Genomic DNA, 25753 nt, shown 5'->3' with positions numbered 1-25753 from the left:
GACCTTCTGTCTTAAGTTATTACATAAGTTATTATCATGCCAATATTAAAAATATTTAACGTTTTAAACAAATAGATCGACTTGGACATCGCATGAAAACAAAATGAATATTACAATATTATATTAGATTCTTTAGTCTCTCGCGCCTCACGCGATTGAAACTCTCGTTCCTGTTGGTCGCTGGCCCGTCGTGCTGTGTAGTGTGATACATACTAATAATCAAATCAAGCGATGTCCAAGTCGATCTATTTGTTTAAAACGTTAAATATTTTTAATATTGGCATGATAATAACTTATGTAATAACTTAAGACAGAAGGTCCTTCAAGTAGACACTAAATAGATTAACCGACTTGGTATTACATGGATCTCACAACTTTTGACGGTAGAAAGACTGAGCTGCGAGACTTGGGTTTTTTACAGGATGTTTTTGATGGGATCTCACTTCTTTTTGTAGAGCCTTTCTTTTTGATTTCTGTAGCGTGGATATCATGTTAGATGACTGTAGACTAAGAGTTGGAGATAATTTTGATAATAATATAATATTTTTAAGTTTTACCAGAAATTGGTTAAAGGAAAAATATGATTCAAAATGTCTTCTTAATTATCTTTTTGATAGTAATATATTTTCAAGTTTTACCAGAAATTGATAAAAGAATAAGCAGGTTTTAAAATCTTGTTGTTATTATCTATTGTCTAGTTCAACCTACTTCGATCTATAAACATGCTTTATTAACGTCATTGATATAATCCGCAGCTAGCATATATAATTAATTAATTAGTGGATTCCGATAATAAAGTTTTACCTACCATACCATGTTTTACTTATAATTTAGATTATTATTTTTTTTAATTTATAGAGTAGGTAATAGAGAGAGAGAGAGAGATCATACATTTGATAGGATAGGAAGTAGGATGTACCTTCGTTAACTATTCATATGAAATTCCTAGAAAATACTTATATATAAACTTAAAAATTCCATTAGGGTTCGCCACCAACTGCATAAATAACTTGAAATTCCTAGAAAATACTTATATATAAACTTAAAAATTCCATTAGGGTTCGCCACCAACTGCATAAATAACTTGAAATTCCTAGAAAATACTTATATATAAACTTAAAAATTCCATTAGGGTTCGCCACCAACTGCATAAATAACTTGAAATTCCTAGAAAATACTTATATATAAACTTAAAAATCTCATAAGGGTTCGCCACCAACTGCATAAATAACTTGAAATTCCTAGAAAATACTTATATATAAACTTAAAAATTCCATTAGGGTTCGCCACCAACTGCATAAATAACTTTGTAATCCCATATATTTATATGGGATTACAAAGTTATTGATGCAGTTGGTGTATTTGGAAAACTGGACCGAAATTACAAAATATTTAAGTTTTCCCATGATTAAGACACTAAACTCTATATGTATTCCAAATATGAAGCTTCTAAGTCTGCTAGAAGTGCCTTGGACTTTTGATGATCGGTGAGTCAGTGAGTGACAAAATTTAGAAACTTTAACAAGTTGTCATTCTTAAACTACTGGTTCAAATTGACTGAAATTTTAAATATTCCGTGTTTATACAATGCCGGATTAGTTACTGAAGATTCAGGTTTCTTGCTTTATCCACAACCGAATTATAGGGGGTCGAAAAAGGCCCGAATTGCTTCGAGAAAAGGATGGTACGGCCGTGCCGCTTTTTTTTTGCTCGACTTGGCGGGGGGGCACTGCCGTGCCCCCAGATTTCAAAACTTTTTAATATTAATTTTACGATGTCGGTCATTGTGATATTTTTTGTTCAAGAATAATGAAGATTTAATATTGATGCTACATTTTCAGTTGGAAATTTTAGCTCGAAATTTTGTTTTATTTTAGGGTTCCGCAGCCGAATACTGTGAAACTTTTATGAATGTCGTCCTTCATCTATTGATGCCATGAAAAAGTTTTAGAAGTTTTTATTTTAGAATTGTGTAGTTATATATTGACCTTTATGGTGAAAAATGTCACGCAAGACAAACAAATGGGTTGCTCATTTTAGTACTTTGATACACAATGAAAACATATAAAAAATCGTCGGAAGGTTAATAAACTTTGAATACGTAAATACGTTCTATACGTAAAATGAATAAAATTATTCATTTTTAGAACTCGAGAAGATACTTTTTTTCTATAAATGTACGTTATTTGTTTATGTTGCAAGAAATGCCTCGCTTTCAATTGATTTTCTGAATGAAAAATGCAGGTAAATGCGGTTGGCGGGAAATTATTGGATATTCAAAGTAATGCCAATTGAATGCTTTTGAAACGAAATATAGGTAGCTAAAATATGTTATGTTATGGAGCAGAAATATTGAATTTTTATTTTTTTATTATTTACAAATATTATTGACCAATTTTAATAAAAATTGGTCAATAATATTTGTCTTTTAGAAGAATTTTTTACCAAGGAATATAGGCTATACATATTACCATTTATTGTACAAGATTGAACCGAACGAAGTCGGGGTAAAGTTACTAATAAGAAACATATGTGTGTGTGTTAATAAAATAGGATATTATGAGCAAATTCCAGCAGATCCAAATACGCTTAGCCGTTCTGGTTTATTGGAAAACATTCAATAACTAGATTAAACAGCAATCATAATAAAAGTATTTCTACTGAATATAATTGTCTATTATGACAAGCAAACAAGGATATAAAAATTTATAGGCATAAGTACCTAGTATGTTTGTTGACATAAACTAACTACCTATTATTGGAGATTTCTTATCGTTTACCATTTACTTCAATTTTACTGTGAAAGTTTCATATCATTTTTAATTAAATAACGACCAACTATTTCTTGTTATATTATTATTAAATTAACTTTAATATGTGACTCTAAATTTAAAAAGGATTTTAACTCTCAAAACATCTCTCTGAATAAAGTACAGATACTGCATTTCATATCTGTGTCATCGATTTTCTGATCAGTCGTTTAGTTCCTGAGGGACAGTTTATTTTATACCTATTTTTTTCGACTGATCTATATAAAGATTCCACGTGTCCGTTTGTAGAGCCTTTTACTTAATGACATGTAGGGATAAAGGGATATTATTGATATTAAAGTACGAATGGTGGATTATTGATTTTGAAGGCAGCTTCACTGGTAAATAGTTTTTTTTGTTATAAAAATAAGAATAGGTACATGATAATTAAAACTATAAAAAAAGCCTAAAAACGCTTTTTAAAACAATAAATTGATAAAATTCTTATATTTGAATTCATTCTATCTGTTTTGTGAAAATTGACTCTAAAAGTTCCACACAAACATATAGGTGAAACTAATATAAAAAGTAATGTACCATCAGCGTACGTGAAAAGAATTTATATTAGTTCTCGAAAACTTGGAACTTGTTAATTAAAATAGAAAGTAAATTTATGAGAAGTTAGACTCTCTTGATTTATGTAGGTACACTATAAAATATCTATCATAAGTGTCTATGAAAAGTATGTTCATACTTCAAGCAGCTACATACAATATACATGTATGATGTAGGTACTAGGTATAGGTATCAAATAGGTTACCTATCGAGTCCTGTGTAACATGAAAGGCCACTAGCACACTCTTTGATGAATTAAGTGGGAAAAATGGGTCTCCATTGACGTGAACTTTTTAAAAGGCTACACTATAGTTATAGCTACGGTAGTTTTAATATAGAAAAGACTGGCTGTGCCCCGCGGTTTTACCCGCATTGCTCTGCTCCTATTAGTCTTAGCATGATGATATATGCCTAATAGTCTTCATCGATAAATAGGCTATCAAACACTAAAGTTATTTTTCAAATCAAAACTTAGTTCCTGAGATTAGCACGATCAACCAACTTTCTTCAGCTTTATAATATAAGGATAGGTTTTATACAACGTTTTTAAATATGAGATAAATTTTTAACATTAAGAAAAAATGTAAATATACAAAAAGGGATGATGGATCGTATGCCTGAATGAATCTGAATAAAATTTAGGACACCGATTTATTTACAATCTGGGATAGCAAATATTCTTTTCATTCAGGTGTCACGCGTAAATTCATTCTAGCTGTTTTTATGTGAGATCGTTCATGTATTTTCGCGGTAATCATTATCGATTTGTACTATATTTGACAACTGATAGTTATTTGACAAAACTCCCTCAAATATCGACGAATAATGCCAGATATTGTCAATAATCACACAAGCATCCAAAAATACTAACACAAAATTCCATTTATTTGTAACATCTAATTACACGTATTGGACATATTATATTATACTAGCGGTCCGCCCTGGCTTCGCCCGTGGTACATATGAAAAATAGATGTTGGCCGATTCTCAGACTTACCCGATATGCACAGAAAATTTCATGAGAATCGGTCCACCCGTTTCGGAGGAGTATGCAGACTAACATTGTGACACGAGAATTTTATATATAAGATTTTATTTTACAAATAACAAGCTTATTCACGCAACTTCGGCTTTCTGCAAGCAATGAAAATGTTTCTAAATCGACTATCCAGCATAATAATAATTTATCTGTTGGTTAACTTTTTGAACCAACCACACAATAAAACTACATATTCATCTTTATAATACTACCATATATTTTTATTTACCTTGGAAAATACAGCCTCACAACTTGACCCGGAAAGCCCTGCATCAGATACGTACAAGACGTATGAGGTGGATACCAGTGCGCTACAGACAGGAATATGCCCTCCGTGTCTCCAGACTTCTTCAGAGATTCCGCAGTGAGGAGCCAGTCGCAGTTACCGATCTTGGAGCCTGGAGCTTCCACGTGCCCTGGCCAGTTGCCGACGTTGAAGTGGAAACCCGTATTTAGGAGAGGGCCTGGTAAGAAAACGGTGATAAGTGAAGGTATTTGGCTACATATAGGCCCTTAATTTATTGGGCTACATATTTTTATAAGGCATTGACATATTTTTTGCTGGGATTATTGTGTCTTTTTCCTGTCAGTAGTATAAACTATTAAAAATGGCTTGTTTTTTTTCAATAAATGAATATCATTACCCTTACGTTTATCTACACCACTACAAGAAAAGGGATTCGATTTATTACTTCATTTACCAATAGAAAACTATGAAATTTCACAGTAACATAGATCACATTTTTTAGTTTTAATCCTACCCTTAAATCCTATATCACGATCTTAATTTGCCATTACTTCGTTATTCTATTAAGGGCCGATTTTTCAATGCTTGGAAAAAAATTATCCGTCCAATAAAGTATTACACGATAGTATTAAAATGTCACGTAAACTGTCAAATACGGGCAATTAGAATACGTTTTTAAAATGGTAGTTTTATACATTATTCGACGAATAAGTTTTATCCAAGCATTGAAAAATCGGCCCTAATTCGAAAACAAAATAAACAACTAAATATCCAACATAAATTCCCATTCTCCAAGTATAGCAGCGTTAATAAAATTGTTACTTTCAGAATAAACTTGTAAAGTCGAGATACGTGAGGATGTGATGAGCGGAGTAGTTCACTGGGCTAACTACGGGAACTTTCAATGATTAAATACTGAACTTTGTTCCGTCTCCATTTTTATGGCGAGTTTCTGAACATTTTTGAAGTGAAACTTCTTCAGGCGCATTGAGAGTAAAATTTCATGGCAATACCGTCACGTAAGACGACGATTTTGGTATGTTTGATCTTATCAAAAAAGTTTCACTTATGACACGTGTGCTCGGACACACGCTGTTTTTTGTGTTGTAAGGAATTTTTGGGACTGATTTTACTTGTATTCTAATTCTGGCTTGTATAAGGTCTGGGATGGAAACTAAAACGGTATGACCTAGTTTTCTTAAGAATGTAGTTGCTGTCGGTGTAAAATGCAAAATAGGTTAAGTACTTAATGAGTTCATCCATGACAGACAATCATAATATCTTTTCTCTGAATTAGTAAAGATACATATTACTGCATATAGAATAGATTGAGTATACCGTTAATTGAGATTAAAAAAAAACTAGGGCAATGTTATTCGTCATTCTAATTACTGTTTCGGATGTATCATACTTATTGAAAAAGCAAGAACCCAAGTATTTCTAATCTTTTTAAATACAGAAAAGTTTTTAAAAAGATTAGAAAATCTACTAAAATAAAGAAAAAAAAATGTTGTGTGGTTTTATGAAACCACGGTAAAAGTGAAACTTAGGCCCAAAATTATCGTATTTGTACGATAATTATCGTACGGTTCCGAACACTGCTTTATACCTACTCGGCAGCCGACCGTCACGCGACATGCGCTACACAGACCAAAAAGTTTGAGACGATGTAATAAAAGTTTCACTTTAATAAAGATGAGACTAGAAAAACTACTAATATTTCTGTTTTTAGTACCCCACATGCATCAAACAAAGTAAACCTTATCTAACATAGAACATAAATCAATTCCTAAAGGCCGTTTAGAACAGAGACGTTACAGAAAGTTATGCAGATACCTGCGGGTGAACTGACGAACTCGACAAACAAGTCCTGCGAAGTGCCGATGATTGAGTATGGAAATTTGCCCATCCCGCAGAAAGTTCCGATCACGGCGGATGACTCGTCCTTCCCGTCGTAGATACGGATGTAGTCGTATGGACAGTTCTCTGAACCTGGGGGGTATTGATTGTTAATATATGTTAGGAGTGGTTCTTGTTTAGTTAGTTATGTTATAATTTTATTAAAAGCATTAAAAGAAGTTTTAAATATAGTAGTTCACATTAATGATGTTGATGTCTAAGTCTAGTATCACCTGTATATTATTACTGGTCACAGTAAGTTTTATGTATTGTTATATAGTTGTACAAATCAATGTTTAACTTATAGTTGTATATTATTTAATATTTATCATTTGGCCATCTAATTCACTATCCAAAAAAAAATCACTATACCGATACGATACTATAGTAGAGCCATTTTAATAGGCAACATTTGACAGTTCAACAAAATTCAACAACGTAACCTAGTAACGACGACATAGAATAACATGATATTTCGTTTTGTTAGAACTGCACATTTGCTTAACTTTTTTCAATTACGATTACATATTTATAATAATAATGACCGATGCAACTAATTTTAAGATTTGATTTTACTGATAAACCATTCTAAACATAATAAACATTTTCTTATTTAAAGAACTGACGTCGCTACAATTTTGTGTCAATAAACCTTTTTTCTTTATAAATACCAGAGACGTTACTCTAAAAATCGAAATCTGACATCCTGAATAGAATGCATTGGTTACTTGGGAATAAAAATCATCATAAATTATTGACATGTGTTTCAAGTTCGATTGACAATTGTTTCAAGTCCGTATCGATTAATTCGCTTTAATCGATGTTTTTAAGCAGGTTACCACCCTATGAAGATAAAATTGATAGACGTCAAATGTTGCCTATTAAATTGGCTCAACTATAGCTGTAAATTTTTTCAATCAAAAAATATTATAATGTAGATATTGACAGCATCATTAGGAAAAAGTTATGCTCAATTTTATTTTTTAGTAGTGGCTCTCATCAAAGTGCCAATGAGTCGTCATATTGAAAAATTGATAATAGGCAAAATTTACGAAGCGATTTCAGAATTGCACTTAGTTAGCTCATTAATTATGCTAATCAGTGACCTTCGTATTAAATCACGAAGGAATTTTGTTAGAGTGGTTTCATCTGAATATAATATTAGTTCAAGATATAGTCGCAACTCGCAAAATAACAAGGTTAGACTCTCAGTCGTTGCTTTTTTGTCTATGTTTGATATATGTTAAATAATGGTGATGAATATGATGATGATGATGATGATGATGATAGTGGTGATGATAATAATGGAACACTGATTCGTAAAGAAAATACACCAGTAACATAAATACCAGTAAAGCGAAATGTACCTAATACGGACATGGGATTACGACCATCAATCAAACGTCTAGTTATATAAAAGTAGTTTCCATTAAATTTTTCATCTGTGACAAATATTTTTACGCTATTGTTCGCAGAAATATTTACAGTAACAGCATTTCCGCGACACGCCACCGAACGACGCAATAAAATGCAACGACTAGGCGACGTTACGTAAAAAATAAACTTTCAAACTATAGTAATATGGCACGGTTCGACACAATTTTTCGGAATTTTTCTGAAAACGTTATTATGGATAACCTTTCATTATCCTAATAATTAAATGTTCTTTCGGTTAATTAACTGCTTCTTAATGCCGTTGATAATAATGTTATTAATAATATTCTTGACATAATAGAGTAGATACTAAATAAAGTTAATTGGTATTTTAGTGTCCTCCTCAATCAAGATAATGATATGAGTCGTTTGGATAGAAGTCAATAAAAAACAAAATTAAAACTCAATATTTAAAAAATATACCCAAATCACCATCAGATCTGATCCCAACATAACAATATTAAAATCGCCTCCATATTTAAAATGTACCGTATTTTTCAATCTGCGTTCCTTTATACCGTAATATCGAGATCATAAAGTATTTGCAGCACAGTTATGCCATAACAAATGGGATAGACAACTGGGCCAATATCGCCAATAGGCCTCCGAAGTATCCAATAATTTTTCTATCGCGAGGTGCGGTAATTTATTGCTATAATAAATAACGAATATCCCATAATGGACACGGATTCTTAGCGATTCTGGAAACTTCCACGCTCCCCGCTGTCAAAACTTTTCTAACACAGCGAGCCGCTTATTAGCCATCATTTTGCTGTATAGCTTTATATTTACAACTTTGAAGGTTCTGGCCGATGCTTTTTATGTTCGCGATAAATTTTTACTGAGTGAATGTAAATGCTTTTTATTGGGAAAGTATGTCATGAAGGAATGGTTACGTCAGTTCAGAAGATAATTTTATTAATATAAAAAAAAATCTATACTTATCAATGTCCTTTCTCTGGCAGGAAAAATGTTTCAGTTAATAATCGAATCATAATCCATTATAAAATAGCTAGGAAAGCCAACCAACCCCTTGCCATAATCAAAATAATATCAAATACCAAAAATGGCTTTAGGGCTCTTTACCGAGGGTCTTTTCTAATAAAATTACAGTATATTGACGTCGCTGGTTGAAATTGGCAATAACACGAATAACATGTGCATTTTATCTTCTTAAGAATTGAGCTAATATAACTTAAGTAATACACCAAAACATTTTCATGAAAAAAGTTGCCAAGACGCGACTATTGACTGGCACCCTGAAAAAGTTTTTACACTTGTCAATATCACGAACAACAATATGTGCATTTTATTTTTACTGGAACTATCTCGAAATTTTTTTTTAGTTTAAATTGGTTTATATTAATAGGTATAAGTCCATAGTAAAGACCATAGTATTCACTAGAAACAATTATACATAGAACCGTTAGAAGGTACGATACGAATGATCAAACGGCTTACCATATAATATGGCAGAGCAAACCATATTGCTCGTAAGTTCTGGATATAAGCCGATTATGAAGACTTAGAGCTTTGAGTCTTGGAAGCTATGGTTCTTGCGACATACTAATTAATGGGGATAATTTATCTACTGGTGTGTATTGGCAAGAGTAAGGCCGTATATGAAATTACGAAATATATCAAAGTGTTACTTGAATTTCATTGACATTCAATTTCAAATGAAAAGAAAAAAAATAATGAATTTATATTCAATCCGATTCATTAACCGCATAATAACGCTTTCTTATTCATTGACCGTCGATATTTCTCGAATTTTATAGTTTATTTTTAAATCGTCTTACCCCTGTAGGTGTCGTTACAGAGAAATGATTCTTTCAGATAATTTTACGACTCAACCACATATTTTTCAAATTTAATACATCGAAATGAAGAAGATATTATTGATTATTATCATTACGTCTATCTCATCAGTTGGATATAACAATACAACAAATCGGATCAGGTAGTAATGAAGCCTAAAAATCTTGTCTAGATGGCTTGATCGTTTAATCCAATTTTCCCAATCCAGGATTTGTATCATAGATATCAAGTCTCCAATTCATCCAGAGGGATAAACAAGATTAACGAAGCATTCACTTGAGAATCAAGAGTACAAATGAAATATGATTCCCTAGATGAGGTACGTCAATTAGTACAAATCTCACCTGATGTTATAGGCCTCATGGGACACGTCATAATGTTCTCGCAGCGCTGACCGTCTATATTGAATTCTTCGTTTTCTATGTACAGCTTTATGTATGGGAGCCTGGTGTTTAGGTGGTACCTGGGAGGAAAAATTAATTTTAGTAGACGAATAATATATGATGTAATTTAAGTTGATAAGATTCTAGATGGAAATGTTTTAAGAGCCGAGTATGAACATTTTTGCAGTTTCGTGACGAGCTTAATTTTGTAGTGCTGGTAGTAATTTAATTGTATTTATGTGAAACTACAATTTACTTTTATAGATATTAGAGCTTCTACTCTGTTCAATGATACTAAACTTTCTTTAAAAAATATTATTAACAAAATATTATGAAGGACATTCGACGACTCGACTGCATATATCTGGACCACATTCCATAAGTAAGTAGCCCATACCATGTTCAATAACCAGGCCTATAGACAACGAAGATGATGAAATTCTCCAATTTTATTAGACCCACCTGCAGTGCAGATTCCTCGGGTATACCCCAGGGTAGGCCGCGGACTGCACGTAGCAAGTCTGCAGCCGACAGTCTCTGAACACTCTCTCGCAATATGATCTGTGAACAAGATGTATTTGAAGACGTGTGTGTACTGCTTTATTAGGAATAAATATTCTGTGTGAAGTTGTTCCAATATGATACATGTTGAGAAATAATAAGTATGGTAATACTTCTGCAAGTCATAGTGCTGATTTTCGTTGATTAATAATTTTACGCTAAGTTATTTGGAATATTTAACTTGTTTAAGCATGTTGTGATTTAATCCATACTAATATTATAAATACTAAAGTAACTCTGTCTGTCTGTCTGTTACTCAATCACGCCTAAACTACTGAACCAATTTGCATGAAATTTGGTATGGAGATATTTTGATACCCGAGAAAGGACATAGGCTACCTTTTATTGCGAAATATGTACCACGGGCGAAGCCGGGGCGGACCCCTAGTGTTTTATAATTTAAGAATTAAAATAGAGAGTTTTTCCAGATGTATATTTTCGTATGAAGGGCAGATAATAACTTAATTAAAATAGTCTTGAATCCATTCTAAATTGGTTTCAAAGTTTAATTCTAAAATTAATAATATTCGTGTTTTACCCAATGGTCACAAAAATAATTATAACTTCGTTCGTTTATATCTTATATTAATGAAACATATTTTATCGTTTAAACGTATTTTAATTAACGGAGTTCTTCAAGAGAGGCGCCATAATGTGGATATAATTTTAATCCCTCTTGCCTCATGAATTAATTTATCAATTAGCTTTGAGCATAATGTATTATGATAAATATTTATTATCTGTGAAAAAGGAATAAAACTGGAAACCAATGTCTTTACATTAATCAGTCTTTTTATTAAGAAGCCAAAAATACGACAAATTCTTCAGTTACTGATAAAAAAAACATTAGTGTCCAGTAAATGTTTATAAGGGGACTCATTAAATAAATGACACATGAAAGTGCTTGGTAAGTAATCTTTACTTGCTTGGTAATCGGCAAAATATTTTTTATTTGGGCATGTTGCGTGAAAAGCGTTATTGATAAAAAAATCTAAGGACTATGTATGAATGCGTATTGCTGAATCAGTTTCTGCTAGATATAAACAGATTAGGACGAATAAAATAAGCTGATGAAAAATAATAATAATATTATGTTTTAAGAAAACATTTATTTGGCCCGGCCGGTTGGCTTAGTAGGTAGTAACCCTGCCTTCCAAGCCAGAGGTCGTGGGTTCGATTCCCACCCGGGGCAAATATTTGTGTGATGAACATAGATGTTTGCTCTGTGTCTGGGTGTTGATTATCTATATAAGAATTTATTTAAAATTATATATTATGTAGATATATGTATAACAGCCATCTGTTTTCCATAACACAAGCGAAAGCTTAGTATGGGATCAGATCGTGCCGTGTGTGAAAATTGTCCTGAAATATTTATTTATTTGACATAACAGAAAGGTCTGTCTTAATTTCTTCAGACTGAACAAGAAATAAAATCCTACATGGACTTAATAGAATACAAAACCAACCCAAGTATATTTCAGTCAAGACATTATTCAAATACCAAAGTCACTTTGGAAATGAAAATCCCAAGAATACAGTGGACTTTGTAACGTCAGCTAATATTGATTCAGACCAATAGAACCCGATGTCAGCGTTCCTCCATTTGATTACAGACATAAATCTGTGCCCCTTCGATTGTAATATATCATATGAAGGTATATTTAAATTGCCGATACTTTCAAATTTGGGGACTGTTGTGTTTAACTCTTTATTATAATGAACAAGTGACATTACATTTTTATAAAGTATATCCAAGTACCCACATTATAATAATTAATATTACATACAACATCTTCCCCTCTCAATAAGATATAACACAAGGATAATAAAATAATTTGCTGACGAACGATACTAATTTTACAATGAACCTTAAGCAATAGAGTACATTCATTACAATAAGTTTAGCTAAACAATCAATTAGTTTGCAATAATCTATATCTATCCATTAGTGCAAAACATAACATCATGTATGATGATATTCTATAGACATTAATTGTAAATCATCTCAGCTAGTAACATTAAACAAAATTTAATGATAACCATTCAATCATAAATTTAACACATTACTCGCACTTAACCTATAAATACTTTAACACAAAAGCCAAACAATAGTAGAACATTCGATATACACATATTCCTATACTACATCATCCGATACTATTTTTTTTTTTTTTTTTATTGTTACATATTAAACTAAAACATTAATTACATATATAGTTAATAAAGAAATCTGTCTGGAGGACGCACTACTCTTCCAGAACGAGTACAATAAAATTTTGTATTTTGCGACACCTCAGTAGGAGAAGAATTAATCTTGTTATTTTGGACATAACTTTCATCAAAATCATCATAATCGCCGATAGGACGCCTATAATCAGGTTTCTTACTTTTATTTAAAACAGGCTCGTTCTGATCGACGCCAGTCTTAATAATTTGCTGCCTATTCCTCCTATACCGTGCGCCGTCCGGCGTGCGCACCCAGTACGATCGCGGCTCCGCGGCCGGACCCTCCACGCGCGCCGGCACCCAGCGGCTGTGACTCATTCCCTGCCCATCACGAATACGTACAAAATCATTGTTATTTAACGGCTTTAATTTTCGCGTATGCTGATTGTAGAACGAGCTCGATTTTTTAGTTTTTTCTGCACGTTTTATTGCTACTTTCCCTCTGGAAGGAAGCTTCGGTCTTAAAAGATTCGAACAAACAGGTAGCCTAGTATTTAAACGCCTACCCATCAAAAGCTGAGCCGATGAATAAATCTCCCCTGATATAGGCGTATTTCTAAAATTTAATAAAGCTAGATACGGATCTGTGCCGTCCTGTTCGGCTTTAATTAATAATTTTTTAACAGTTTGTACGTTACGTTCGGCTAAACCATTAGATCGGGGATAATAAGGTGAACTCGTTACATGTCGAAATCCCCAAGCCTCACTGAAATTCTTAAACTCCCCAGATGTAAACTGCAGACCGTTGTCCGAAATTAACCGCTTCGGGATACCATGACGAGAAAACATATCCTTTAACTGTTTAATTACCGAACCGGAGGTAATATCTCTCAATGAAGCGACCTCCACGTATTTCGAATAGTAGTCTACGACCAAAATGAAATATTTATTTTTAATCTGAAAAATGTCAGCGGCTAGCACTTCCCACGGAGTGTCCGGTTGCGGGTGCGGCAGCAGCGGCTCGCGCGGCTGCTCGGCGCGGTGCTGCGCGCACACGCCGCAGCGCCGCACGGCCCGCTCGATGTCCGCCGACATGCCCGGCCACCACATCACGTCGCGAGCTCGGTTTTTACACTTATCGATACCTAGATGGCCCTCGTGAATTCTATTAATCATTTCTTTCCTAAGACTCGTTGGTATAATTACTCTGTGATTTTTGAACGCTATATTTTTAATAACGTGAAATTCATCTCTTATATCCCAATACACCTTCGCGCTTCCATCTAACAACGCTTTCGTGTGAGGCCAACCAGTTTTATAATAATCCATCGCTTTGCAGAGCCCTACATCATTCCTAGTCTCATTCTCCACTAACTTCAGTTTTTCATCACTGAAACCGGTATTTTGAATAATAAGATTCACATGTCCTTCCACATCCTTTTGAATTTTATCTTCAGTACTATGTAAATTATCTAATTTAGTTCTTGACAATGTGTCCGCTATAAACATGAGTTTGCCTGGAACATAACATACATTTAACGAATATCGTTGTAATTTTAATAACAGTCTTTGCAACCTAATAGGTATATCATTCAGTGGTTTTTTGAAAATAGATTCTAAAGGTTTGTGATCGCTTTCCACTATAACGTTAGTATGTCCATAAACAAATTGATGGAATTTCGAACACCCATATACTATCGCCAGCATCTCCTTCTCTATTTGCGCCCAGCGACTCTCGGCAGGTGTTAAAGCGCGCGCCGCGAACGCCACGGGCCGCCCCTCTTGCAACAAACACGCTCCGAGACCGAACGCACTCGCATCAACAGAGACGGTAACTTGTTTATTTGGATCATAAAATCTCAAAGAAGGCGCATTCATTAAGGACGTTTTAATTTTATTATAAGCTTTAGTATGTATTTCGTGCCAATCGAATTGTACATTATTTTTTAGTAATGATCTCAACGGTTCCACTAATTTAGCATAATTAGGAATAAATCGAGATACATAATTGGACATCCCTAAAAACCTCTCTAACTCTTTTCTGTTTACAGGTATACTCATGTCTCTTATTACACGAATTCTATCTGGATCCGGCTTAATCCCATTTGAATTAAAAATATGCCCTAGGAATTTAACTTCTCTCACCCCAAATTTACATTTATCCCGGTTGAACCTTACCCCATTTGCCACAGCACACTGCAGCACCTTATGTAACCGCTCGTCATGCTCCTCTTTTGTCTTACCGTACACCAACACATCGTCGACGTACGTTTCAACGCCTTCACATGCAAACAATCTATGCATTACACTATGAAAAACCTCACACGCACTACTAATTCCGAAAGGCAATCGTAAAAATCTATATCTCCCGAAAGGTGTTGCAAAAGTACATAGCTTAGAACTATCATAATCCAATTTTAACATATAAAATCCTTTACTAGCGTCCAAAACGGAAAAATAATTAGCTCCAGACAAATTTGCAATTATTTCATCAAGCGTAGGCAATTGAAAATGACATCTTTTAATTGCCTCATTTAAAAACTTAGGGTCTAAACATATGCGTAATTTACCATCCGGTTTTTCCACTAATACTATATTTGACACCCAATCGGTGGGTTCACTAACAGGCATTATAATGTTAAGCTGTTGTAAGCGATTGAGCTCCTCCTTTAACTTAGGTCTTAATTTAATAGGTATTTTTCTTGCACTCCGTACTACGGGAGGAACCCTCTCGTCTACAATAATTCTATGAAAACCTGGTAATTCTCCTATTCCTTCAAACACAGATTTATATTGCACGAAAAAGTCTATATTACAATTTTTTATCTCATTAATTCTCATAATCATATTTAATTTGACACAAGCATCTCTCGATAACAAGTTACTGCAATTTAGATTTAAAACAAATATTTTTTCATGTATTTTTAAAGACTTATATGTAATCGAGGCCATAAAGTAACCAATAACACTTAATTTATTTTTACTCACCTCTTTAAGAATTACATTAGTTTTCAATAAATCTCTTTTACTAAATCCTGAGGATAAATAGCTAGACAATGACATTACACAAACATCGGCTCCACTATCTAACTTAAACATCACCGCTTTGCCATTTACATAAACATAATCGAACCAAGCGTGTCCGTCTATCGTGTTTATTTCAATACCGTTTATTATATATTCCTCACCTGAACCCTCTGACGGCGGGGTCGAACGATTCACTTCGCGTAACGATACCGCACTATACCTACAACACTTTGCAAAATGTCCACGTTTATCACATCTATAACAACTTACGTTAAAAGCGGGACACTTATTATATTGATGCATACGATCACAATAGGCGCACTTCGGACGCGTACGCCGCACCTGATGACCTTGATGCTGCGGCGCGGCAAGCGCGCGCTGCGGCCGCGCCGGCCAGGCGGGCCCGTGCCAGCCGCCGCTCGCCCTCGCTCGCGCGCCGCGCGAACTCACCGCCTCCACCTCGACGTCACGACCGACCATTGAACGCGCACTCCTCACTTCATTCATACAACTCGATGAACTTCCCGGAATTTGTGTATCAATTACAATTTTATTAGCAGGCGGCGCGGGCGCGTCGACTCGGCCCGCTTGATGACACGCAGCCTCCGCCGCTCGACACCACGATTCTGCGTCATTCAATTCCAAATCCTTTTTTCTTAAAAGACGCTCCCTTAACTGTGCATCTCGTATTCCTCGTATTAACTGCGTTAAAATGAGGCTATCTCTTAGTTGCCCAAATGAACACACTTTACTTTGTATTTTTAAACGTGCAAAATAACATTCGAAAGATTCATCTGCGTTTTGATAACACTCAAAAAACAAATGACGCTCGTAATTAATATTCTTCTTCGGGTCTAAACGTTCTTGAAACTTCAAACATAATACGTCATATTTGTTAATCTCACTACTTTGAAAATCGAGTTCTTCATATATTTCACGTCCACATTTACCAATTGAATGTAAAAATAAAGCACACTTCTCACGTCCAGGGGCATTTTCTCTTCCAGATGCAATTAAATACCAATCAAAACATTTCTTCCAATCTCGCCAATTCTCCGCCATATTGCCATGACTTAACATTGCCGCTGGCTGTTGTATCGCATTATTGATGCAACTTAAATCTTTATCACTCTTTGCCATGTTCACAAATACTTATTAACTTTTTTAATGAACAATATCTCATTTGTATATACTAATTATTCACTTAATTTGCAATTATTTTCACACCTGACACCATGTTGTGTTTAACTCTTTATTATAATGAACAAGTGACATTACATTTTTATAAAGTATATCCAAGTACCCACATTATAATAATTAATATTACATACAACAGGGACGTCTTTTGATATTGCAGTCTTAGGCGCGGGACATATACAAGCGGCGCGGCGCGCATCGGGCGCACCGCGGGCGCGCCAGCCGGCGCGCCGCGGGCGCGCTGCCGGCGCGCCTCGGGCGCGCTGCCGGCGCGCATCGGGCGCGCTGTTGGCGTCCGAAAATGATATTTATATAGAGTGGTTAAATGCATTTTCTTCATGCATAATTTAGTAAAATTATGTTTTTTGTGCTAAAAGAGATTAACATTAATTTGAAAGTAACGATTTTGTTTTGATAATTCCTTGTAAGTAAATAGCGAGGATAACCCCACGATTGCAAATATATCTTTGTTGAAAATGTTGGAATTTACTTGGAAAATTTTATAGTACTTGTATGGGCTGCTGATTGATATGGTATGATATCCCATACACTCCTTTAGCTGATAAATTGATAGTTTGATAGTTTCTACTGATGATGTAAAACAAGTTATTGCCTTTGATCACTTTATTGTTGATTGCTATAAACTAATGATGATAATATGATATTGATATATTTGATAGTTGATTGATAATGAGATTAATTGATATAGCGCGTACACCCCGAGCGCTTTACACGAGCCGCGAGCGCAGACCAACTGGGTGAAGATGTTCTTGTCACCATAATGAAATAGGATCGTGTGAAGCGCTGAGTCAGGATGTACGGCTAGCCCGTACATGCTCCCAGGCCAAAAAGATGATATTGATGATGTGATAATTCCGTAGTATTTGATTTCCACTTACGTAAGTTAAAGCCACTTGATTGCAATAACTTAATTAAATCGTTTTGTAATATCTTAGCTTCCTCTATGGAATGACAACCGTGTATGACGTCATCCATATAAAATGAGTTCTCTAAGACTTCGATTGCGGAGCTATGTAAATAATTATTTCTCTCATCACTAGCCAGCTGTTTTAAGGTCATCATAGCTAGGAATGGAGCTGCTTTCGTACCATAAGTAACCGTCGTGAGTTGATATTCACGAATAGGTTCCGAAGTAGAGTCCCGCCATACTATTTTTAATAATTTCTGATCTTCCGGGTGTAGCCAAATTTGACGAAACATTTTTTCTATGTCCGCAGTAAAAGCAAATTGATATTGTCTCCATTTAATGATTAAAGACTGTAAATCTTGTTGAAGATTCGGACCTTTTTGCATAAGGTCATTTAAACTGTATCCTGATGAAGTTTTGCATGATGCATTGAACACAACTCGAAATTTCGAATTTATGTCGCTATCTGTACGCACGCAATGATGAGTATTGAAACACTCTGGCTTAGACGTATTAGAGGCCGGTATCATATGACCCATTGATTGATAATCTTGCATAAATAATTTATATTGTGTATGAATGTTATTGTTTTTGATAAATTTCTTTTCTAACGATTTAAATTGCGCTACAGCCTTGAATTTTGACTCTCCTAATTTTTCCGAATAATTGTTATGCATTGGAAGACGAACCTCGTAACGGCCATCTTCCCGCCTTGTTGTTGTATTTTTGTAGTAGTTGATACATTGTTGATCTTCGGTTGATAATTGCGACTCCTCAATGATATCCTCGATTTCCCAAAATTTTTGAATTTCTTCCAAATTATTGATGACGACGTTGCATTGTAAAGTTTTCACGCTACCTATCAAAATCCAACCCAACTGTGTGTTTTGTGCTATAGGCATATTATTATTACCTTTACAAATTCCTTCCATAACAATTAATGAATAAATATCTGCCCCTAATAGCAAGTCCACCGGGCGACTTATATTGAAGTCGGGATCGGCTAATTTGATATTGTTGATATACGGCCAAAATGGCTTCGAAAAAGTGCTATTAGGCAGGTTATTCACTAGGTTTTTCATGATATATGCTTCCGTTTCAAATTGAAAATGATTGTTAATTGATGCACATGTGATTGATATGACACCCTTGCAATTGCTCTCCTTGATACCGACACCTGATATTACACCACGGCATTGTTGTCGAGGTTGTCCTAAAATTTGAGCAGCGTGTTCTGTGATAAGTGAGGTTTGAGAACCTTGATCAATTAAAGCCCGCATTTTGATAAATGACCCGTCGTTTGCTTGTACTTTTAATATGGCTGTCGCTAAAAGAATCTCAGGTGTTTCACGTTGCATCGAAACGTGAGCATTCCTCTGCACCTGTTGCGGCTCATGTTTTTGATAACCCTGGCTTGCTATTTTCGAAGAACTAGGAATGGAAATCTCATACGCCTCGTGTATGATAGTATTATGCTTCCCATGGCATTTCAAACATCTTTTTTCAGAAAAACATGGTTTACCATTGTGTGAATAGAGGCAACTTTCGCATACACCCAATCTTGTAACCGTGCCGCGTCTTGTTGGCGGTGTCATATTCAAAAACTTATTACAGTAAAACAGACAATGCTCGTTGGTTTTGCAAAGTTCGCATTTATGATGTTTCTGCGAACTGATGGGAACTGATGGGTCTTCTTGTTTGCGATTTTGATGGGAATGGGAAATAAATTTATTGCTTGTGGGAAACGATGTCTTGATAAAATTTTTGTTTAATTTATAAAATGGTTGATATGAATTCTTGATCTCAGGTTTCTTTTTTAATGACTCTAATGATGTAAATTTATTTTCCAGAAATGTTAAAAACTCTTTTAATGTTGCTAATTCTCGAGGCTGTTTTAAAGTATTGATATATGCGTTATGCGTCTCGGAGTCCAATTTCTGGGCGATTAAATGTACGATTAATGGATCCCACGATCCTACGTCGACACCTAAGTTTTTGATAGCGTTGATAGTTTCTATGGTCGTATCATGTATCCGTTTGATATGATTTAATGATGTTTGTTGAGCGACAGGTATATTCAATAAAATATCAATATGCGAACGGAAAATTAATGATTTGTTATTGTAGCGATTATTAAGTATATCCCAGCATATTAAATAATTATCCGAGGTTATTGGTAGATGCTGAATAAGCCTTTCAGCTTCTCCTTTAACTTTTGTTTTCAAGAATTGCATTTTTTGCGCCGATGATAATGATGGATTGTCGTGAATTGTTTCTTTAAATACATCTTTAAAAGAGCACCACTGATGATAATTACCACTAAATACTGGTATTTCTATATGTGGTGTAGATTGTTCCCTATGTGATATAGACCATAATTTTTTGTTAAGCGATTTGATGATATCGTTATATTTTTGTTCATATGATAAAAAGGTATTCTCGTATTCCGAGTTTCTACCCCCAAGCTCACTGTCCAACTCCCAATGGAGAGAGTCTATTAGAGACCAGCGCGACTGTATTGATTTTAATAAATGATCGAATTCCCACTTTTCGTTAACATCATCCAAAATGATATTTGATATTGTATGATCAAAAGCCTTAAAATAACTTATCTGTCTACGAATCATTTCGTCAGTTTTGCTACTTATTATTTGATCAGTTAGTACCTTAGAAGATGACTGAGATTGAGAGGTCCCTGGGACACCGAGAGGTTTAGCAGGTTGTAATAACGGTGTCTTAGGCCTTTCCTCTTTGCCTTGATTATAATTAGAAATTACTCCCCTGATATATTTATATCTATCTTGCGCTAACTCAAACTCATTATTTTCAAAATAACTATGAGATCTTATGACCTCGATATTACATAAAGCATTATGATTCTCTTGATATTCGTGCCAGTGTCTATCTAGCACATCCAACCTTCTTTTTATGTAATCGAAGGTTTTCCTTTCCGCGCCATCCTTTTTAAAATTACTATAAATGTTTTCGATGGTATTTGATAGTTGTTGTTGATTTTGAAGCAAATCTTCGGCGTTAGACATGATAAAAAATTTAAAGACTCACTGCTTGATATCAATCCTCACTTGTGAACACTAACACAACACTGATCACACACACAATATGTCCACACGCGAGGTCCAAGGCTGCGAAGGACCAAAAAGAGATTCCTTATGATGATTAAAATGATATTTATTTTTCGCTCGAAGGACCAAAAAGAGAGATGTATGGGCTGCTGATTGATATGGTATGATATCCCATACACTCCTTTAGCTGATAAATTGATAGTTTGATAGTTTCTACTGATGATGTAAAACAAGTTATTGCCTTTGATCACTTTATTGTTGATTGCTATAAACTAATGATGATAATATGATATTGATATATTTGATAGTTGATTGATAATGAGATTAATTGATATAGCGCGTACACCCCGAGCGCTTTACACGAGCCGCGAGCGCAGACCAACTGGGTGAAGATGTTCTTGTCACCATAATGAAATAGGATCGTGTGAAGCGCTGAGTCAGGATGTACGGCTAGCCCGTACAGTACTTTTAAAGTAATTTTAAAGTAGTACTGGTGTAATGATGGAAGAAAAGAAGGTTAAAATAACACAAAATTTATATTGTACTAGCGGTCCACCCCGGCTTCGCCCGTGGTACATATTTCGCAATAAAAGGTAGTCTATGTTCTTTCTCAGGGTCTAAAGATTATCTGTGCCAAATTTCATCAAAATCGGTCCAGTACCTAGTTTATGCGTGAAAACCATACATACATACATACATACATACATACATACATACATACATACAAACCTTTCCTCTTTATAATATTAGTATAGATAAAATATGGTTTTCAAACACAGGTTTACATTTAAACCATATAAATCTTATCATTAAAATCTCAGTTCAAAAGTATTTACAGTACTGATCATTCCACAATATTATTACAATTACAAATAAATAAAAAACACAATCAAAATCAGGATTATCTTTATTTCTGACATTGTAAATACATGGGAACTTTCATTATGCTCTTCTTCATTTTCACTTTCCCTACTGCCATCACCTGTGTAAATCATTTCATCGATTAATTCAATTCACCTTTAAAAACAAAACGAAGAAGGGTATGTAATAGCAGCTCTATATAATTCCACACAGAGAGAACATATTTTTGACTGACAGGCTACCGTCTCCTACCACCCGATTTGTTTTTGATTGTGTATGACCGTGAATTGACCTCTATTTGGATGCGATGGGGGAAGCGCGCCTGCGGTACGCCTGCGGTACGCCCGCGGCGCAACGGTGGCGTGCCGCCTCGACGCCTGTCCAAAATTCTTTCATACAAAATGTATAAGAAGGATGTGGTGCAAAACAGATTGAAGAGGCGCGCTTATGGCACGCCCGCGCCCGCACCGCTTGTGTTTGACCCGCGCCTTAGCATCTTGTATTTTTTTTATCTATTTTGGACGAGTCACGAGTGCATTATTTATTAAAATTGGAAATATAAATTTAGTTTTATATCATTCATATTATGCTTTATAAATGAGATTTTTTAAGAAATAGTAAAATATCTATAGCAAAACTGTTGCCCGCCTCGGGATCGATTTATTTTTCTATAATATAAAAAAATATCTCACTTATGAAGAAAGTACTTATTAAAATTCCATGTGAAATAATTCTGTTTTGGTAATCTTCTACAAATATTAATAACTACCTGATTTCTAACTATTTTTTTATGTATCTAACACAAACAAAAGAGCAGCTCACTTTCTGGAAAGTTGTCACCGCCCATGATACTTAAGTAGTACCTTGAAGTAATTTCGCTTCTTCCGAGAAGAATCAGCACATTCACTTTTATTTGTCTTTCATTCCTATTGACATGTTATGGCTGATTTATTTCATCTATGTTGTCTTCAAACTGTTGTTAAATTGTAAATTGCGTACACATGCGGAATTATCGTGTTGAATAGTAATGTAATGCAACGAAACATGTGTTGGCTTTTGGTTTACTATCGTCATCATTTAAATACGTAGGTACGCTTAATTAGATAGTGTCTTTTGATTAAGAATTTTGATACATAACGTATTTAATAGCTTCTGGTTTGCAGCTTCATTAGCACGTATCGTCAACACATACCTAGGACATATACATATTATTATATACATTATTACATTATTATATATTTCTTTTATGCTAAAAAATTCTAATATATCTTCTTCATATAGGTCTATTGCGTCTTAATGTATCTGTCGTGGCCATATCGTAGATTTGCTCATTTCATGATATGATCGATCATTTCACGAAATGGTCGCATTTCATGAAATGGCCAACATAGTTTGATCAGATCGTTAAATCGTCAACGTTTCACGATTTGGCCATCCACATTTGGCCAGATCGTATAAAATATAAAGAGTCCATAAAATATTAAAATTCAGAATATTCTAAAAACTTGTTTAATGTCATTCAAGTTAGTGCCGCGGCAGCGGCCGGCGAATGCTAGAAGCGAATCGTTTTTGCAATAAAAAACAGTTAGGTTAGGTTAGGTTAGACTTTGATAAACAACGCACGAGCCGAGCGAGCAAAGCGAGCGTGCCGCGGCAGCGGCCGGCGAGTGCCAGAAGCAGAATCGCTTTTTAAAAAACAAACAATTATAATACTATAGTAGGATATATAAATATAAAGAAAAAATGCGTCGTTCTTTGCTATGAATTTCTTCATATTGTTATTAAACGAATTATGAAGTTTTTAACTGCGAATAATTAAATTTTCGCCAGCGGCCGCCATCTTATCACATAAACACAGAGCTTGCAGCGCCTCTACCAATGATTAATGTAACTATTTTACGATATGATCAAATAATTTTGTTCATTTCATGAAAAAACCGCGCGATTAGTTGGCCATATCGTGAAACGATTTCTTATCATTGATCTGATCAAGCCACATCATGATGTGGCCAAACTAAATTGGCCATTTCACGAAATGCGACCATTTCGTGAAATGGCCAGTCATATCATGAAATGAGCAAATTTAAGATATGACCACGACATATCAACAACGTATTTAAACTCATTTTAATCCATACCAGTAAAAAAATAATAAAATACATTTGAAATCACGGCATTGCAGTGAAACATGCATAAACATCCCCATTTTTCGACCACCAATCAAGCTTTATTGTAGCATAAATCGACCCAGCAATTACTAAGGCCCTTAACTGAACTGTCAGTGTGGAATCATTTTCTGGCAGCCTCCAAATGGCTAGCACTTTGGTCGGTACGTGACCAAAATTGTGAATAAATCGCGTTGAATTGTCGACGTGCCACCCGGCCACCTATTATTGCAATCTCTGATTTATAACTTGTAATCAACTCAGATGTATTGGTGGAAAAACGCGATTTAAATATCCTTGCTCGTGATGTATAGTTGGTGTGCTATTGTTGTTGAAGTATTTTAGTGGGAGGGTGTTCTGTGTAGTTATTTAGTTGCGATGTGTTGCAGTTATAGCATAGCAAAAACAAGATAAAAAAATGTTTAATTTTAGTCCCAAGTTGAGAAGAACGTGCAACTTTCACTTGGTTTAATGTTAAAGTGTACATCCTATACATTATTTAGGTATTTTAAATTGGAAAGATGCCACATATTAAATCATTTCTATTGATACAGCAATTTTCACGGAAAGATAGGCTTTATAAATAATGTCTAGAACCGCCTGTTACACTAGACAATAGCTGCCTTCAATATCGTTCTTCGATATTATGTTTAACTTAATCAATAACAATCAAAATAAATATAATTGCCAATGAAAAATCTACTTTATGCAGTCTTAAATAAAGTAGAAACTTACCCAGCCACAACTTCTCCTCTTCTATTCGGGTATAGCTCTGGATGCTGTCCATATCTGAGATACACTTCGAACTGCTGTTCTGCTCTGTAAAATTGTACCTTATGTAGAGAAGTTTAGAATCTAAATTTGATTAAATGTAAGCACAATTTTTATTAAAACGATAATTACAAACAAGAACACCATTTTCAAAAATCAAGCACTTATTTTGCTTATTCTAATCAGTTTATTTAAGACTTATGGTAAAATATTTGTGGAATAAAAATACTTTTTAAAAAAATTAGGCTCCAGAGACCTTTAAACAACAGACCAAGAAATTATTTCAAACAACACGGCGTCAACTAAAATAATATTTATTGACTATTTTAACAGTTATTAATAAATTATCAATACTTCTCTTTCGATATTTCAAATTATTATAATACCATGGTCTACATAATACACATACAAGCTGCTTTCCTCAGCAAGTCTAGTTCATAATAACCTTGAGTCAAAGCTGAAGTAAGTTTGGTCGGTGAAGTTATCAGCGTGGAAGACAATTTTCACAAAGTTAGTCTCGGATATAAAGGTTTGCGGCTGTTCTATCTCCCCGCAGAATAGACCCGGCTCTTTTCTGTTTGATACGTCCGTTTTTGCGTTCCCATCGACTATCTGGAACAAAATGTTTGTGTAGAATTATGGTGGTAGTGACGTCATAGTATGAGAATGTGTGTGTGCGTTGCTATGGCAACCATTAACTAATTTTGTGGAGAATTAGAATAGAGATCTATTTGATGGAAAAATAATATTTCCAAAAGCAAATAGAGAAATGGGCATACATATATAATATATTATTACGTACT

General features: G+C 34.5%; 1 protein-coding gene across 1 annotated transcript in view; it reads right to left on the bottom strand.

The window, feature by feature from the left end:
- The window catches only part of LOC149906775 (uncharacterized), a 103991-nt gene that overhangs the window by 7416 nt on the left and 70822 nt on the right, over nt 1–25753 (bottom strand). Inside the window, exons 4-9 of the mRNA XM_090104941.1 lie at nt 25396–25562; nt 24915–24998; nt 10651–10749; nt 10150–10268; nt 6488–6643; nt 4634–4868 (exon numbers count right to left, since the gene is read on the bottom strand). Of these exons, the coding sequence (XP_089961067.1) occupies nt 4634–4868; nt 6488–6643; nt 10150–10268; nt 10651–10749; nt 24915–24998; nt 25396–25562 (860 nt within the window). The remainder of the gene's footprint in view (nt 1–4633; nt 4869–6487; nt 6644–10149; nt 10269–10650; nt 10750–24914; nt 24999–25395; nt 25563–25753) is intronic.

Source organism: Colias eurytheme, chromosome 8 (genome assembly GCF_061535395.1).
Source record: "Colias eurytheme isolate Ceu_HAF_F1 chromosome 8, ilColEury1 Martin Lab GWU primary, whole genome shotgun sequence".
NCBI classification, from domain to species: domain Eukaryota; kingdom Metazoa; phylum Arthropoda; class Insecta; order Lepidoptera; family Pieridae; genus Colias; species Colias eurytheme.
This window is presented reverse-complemented; position numbering and strand designations above follow the sequence as displayed.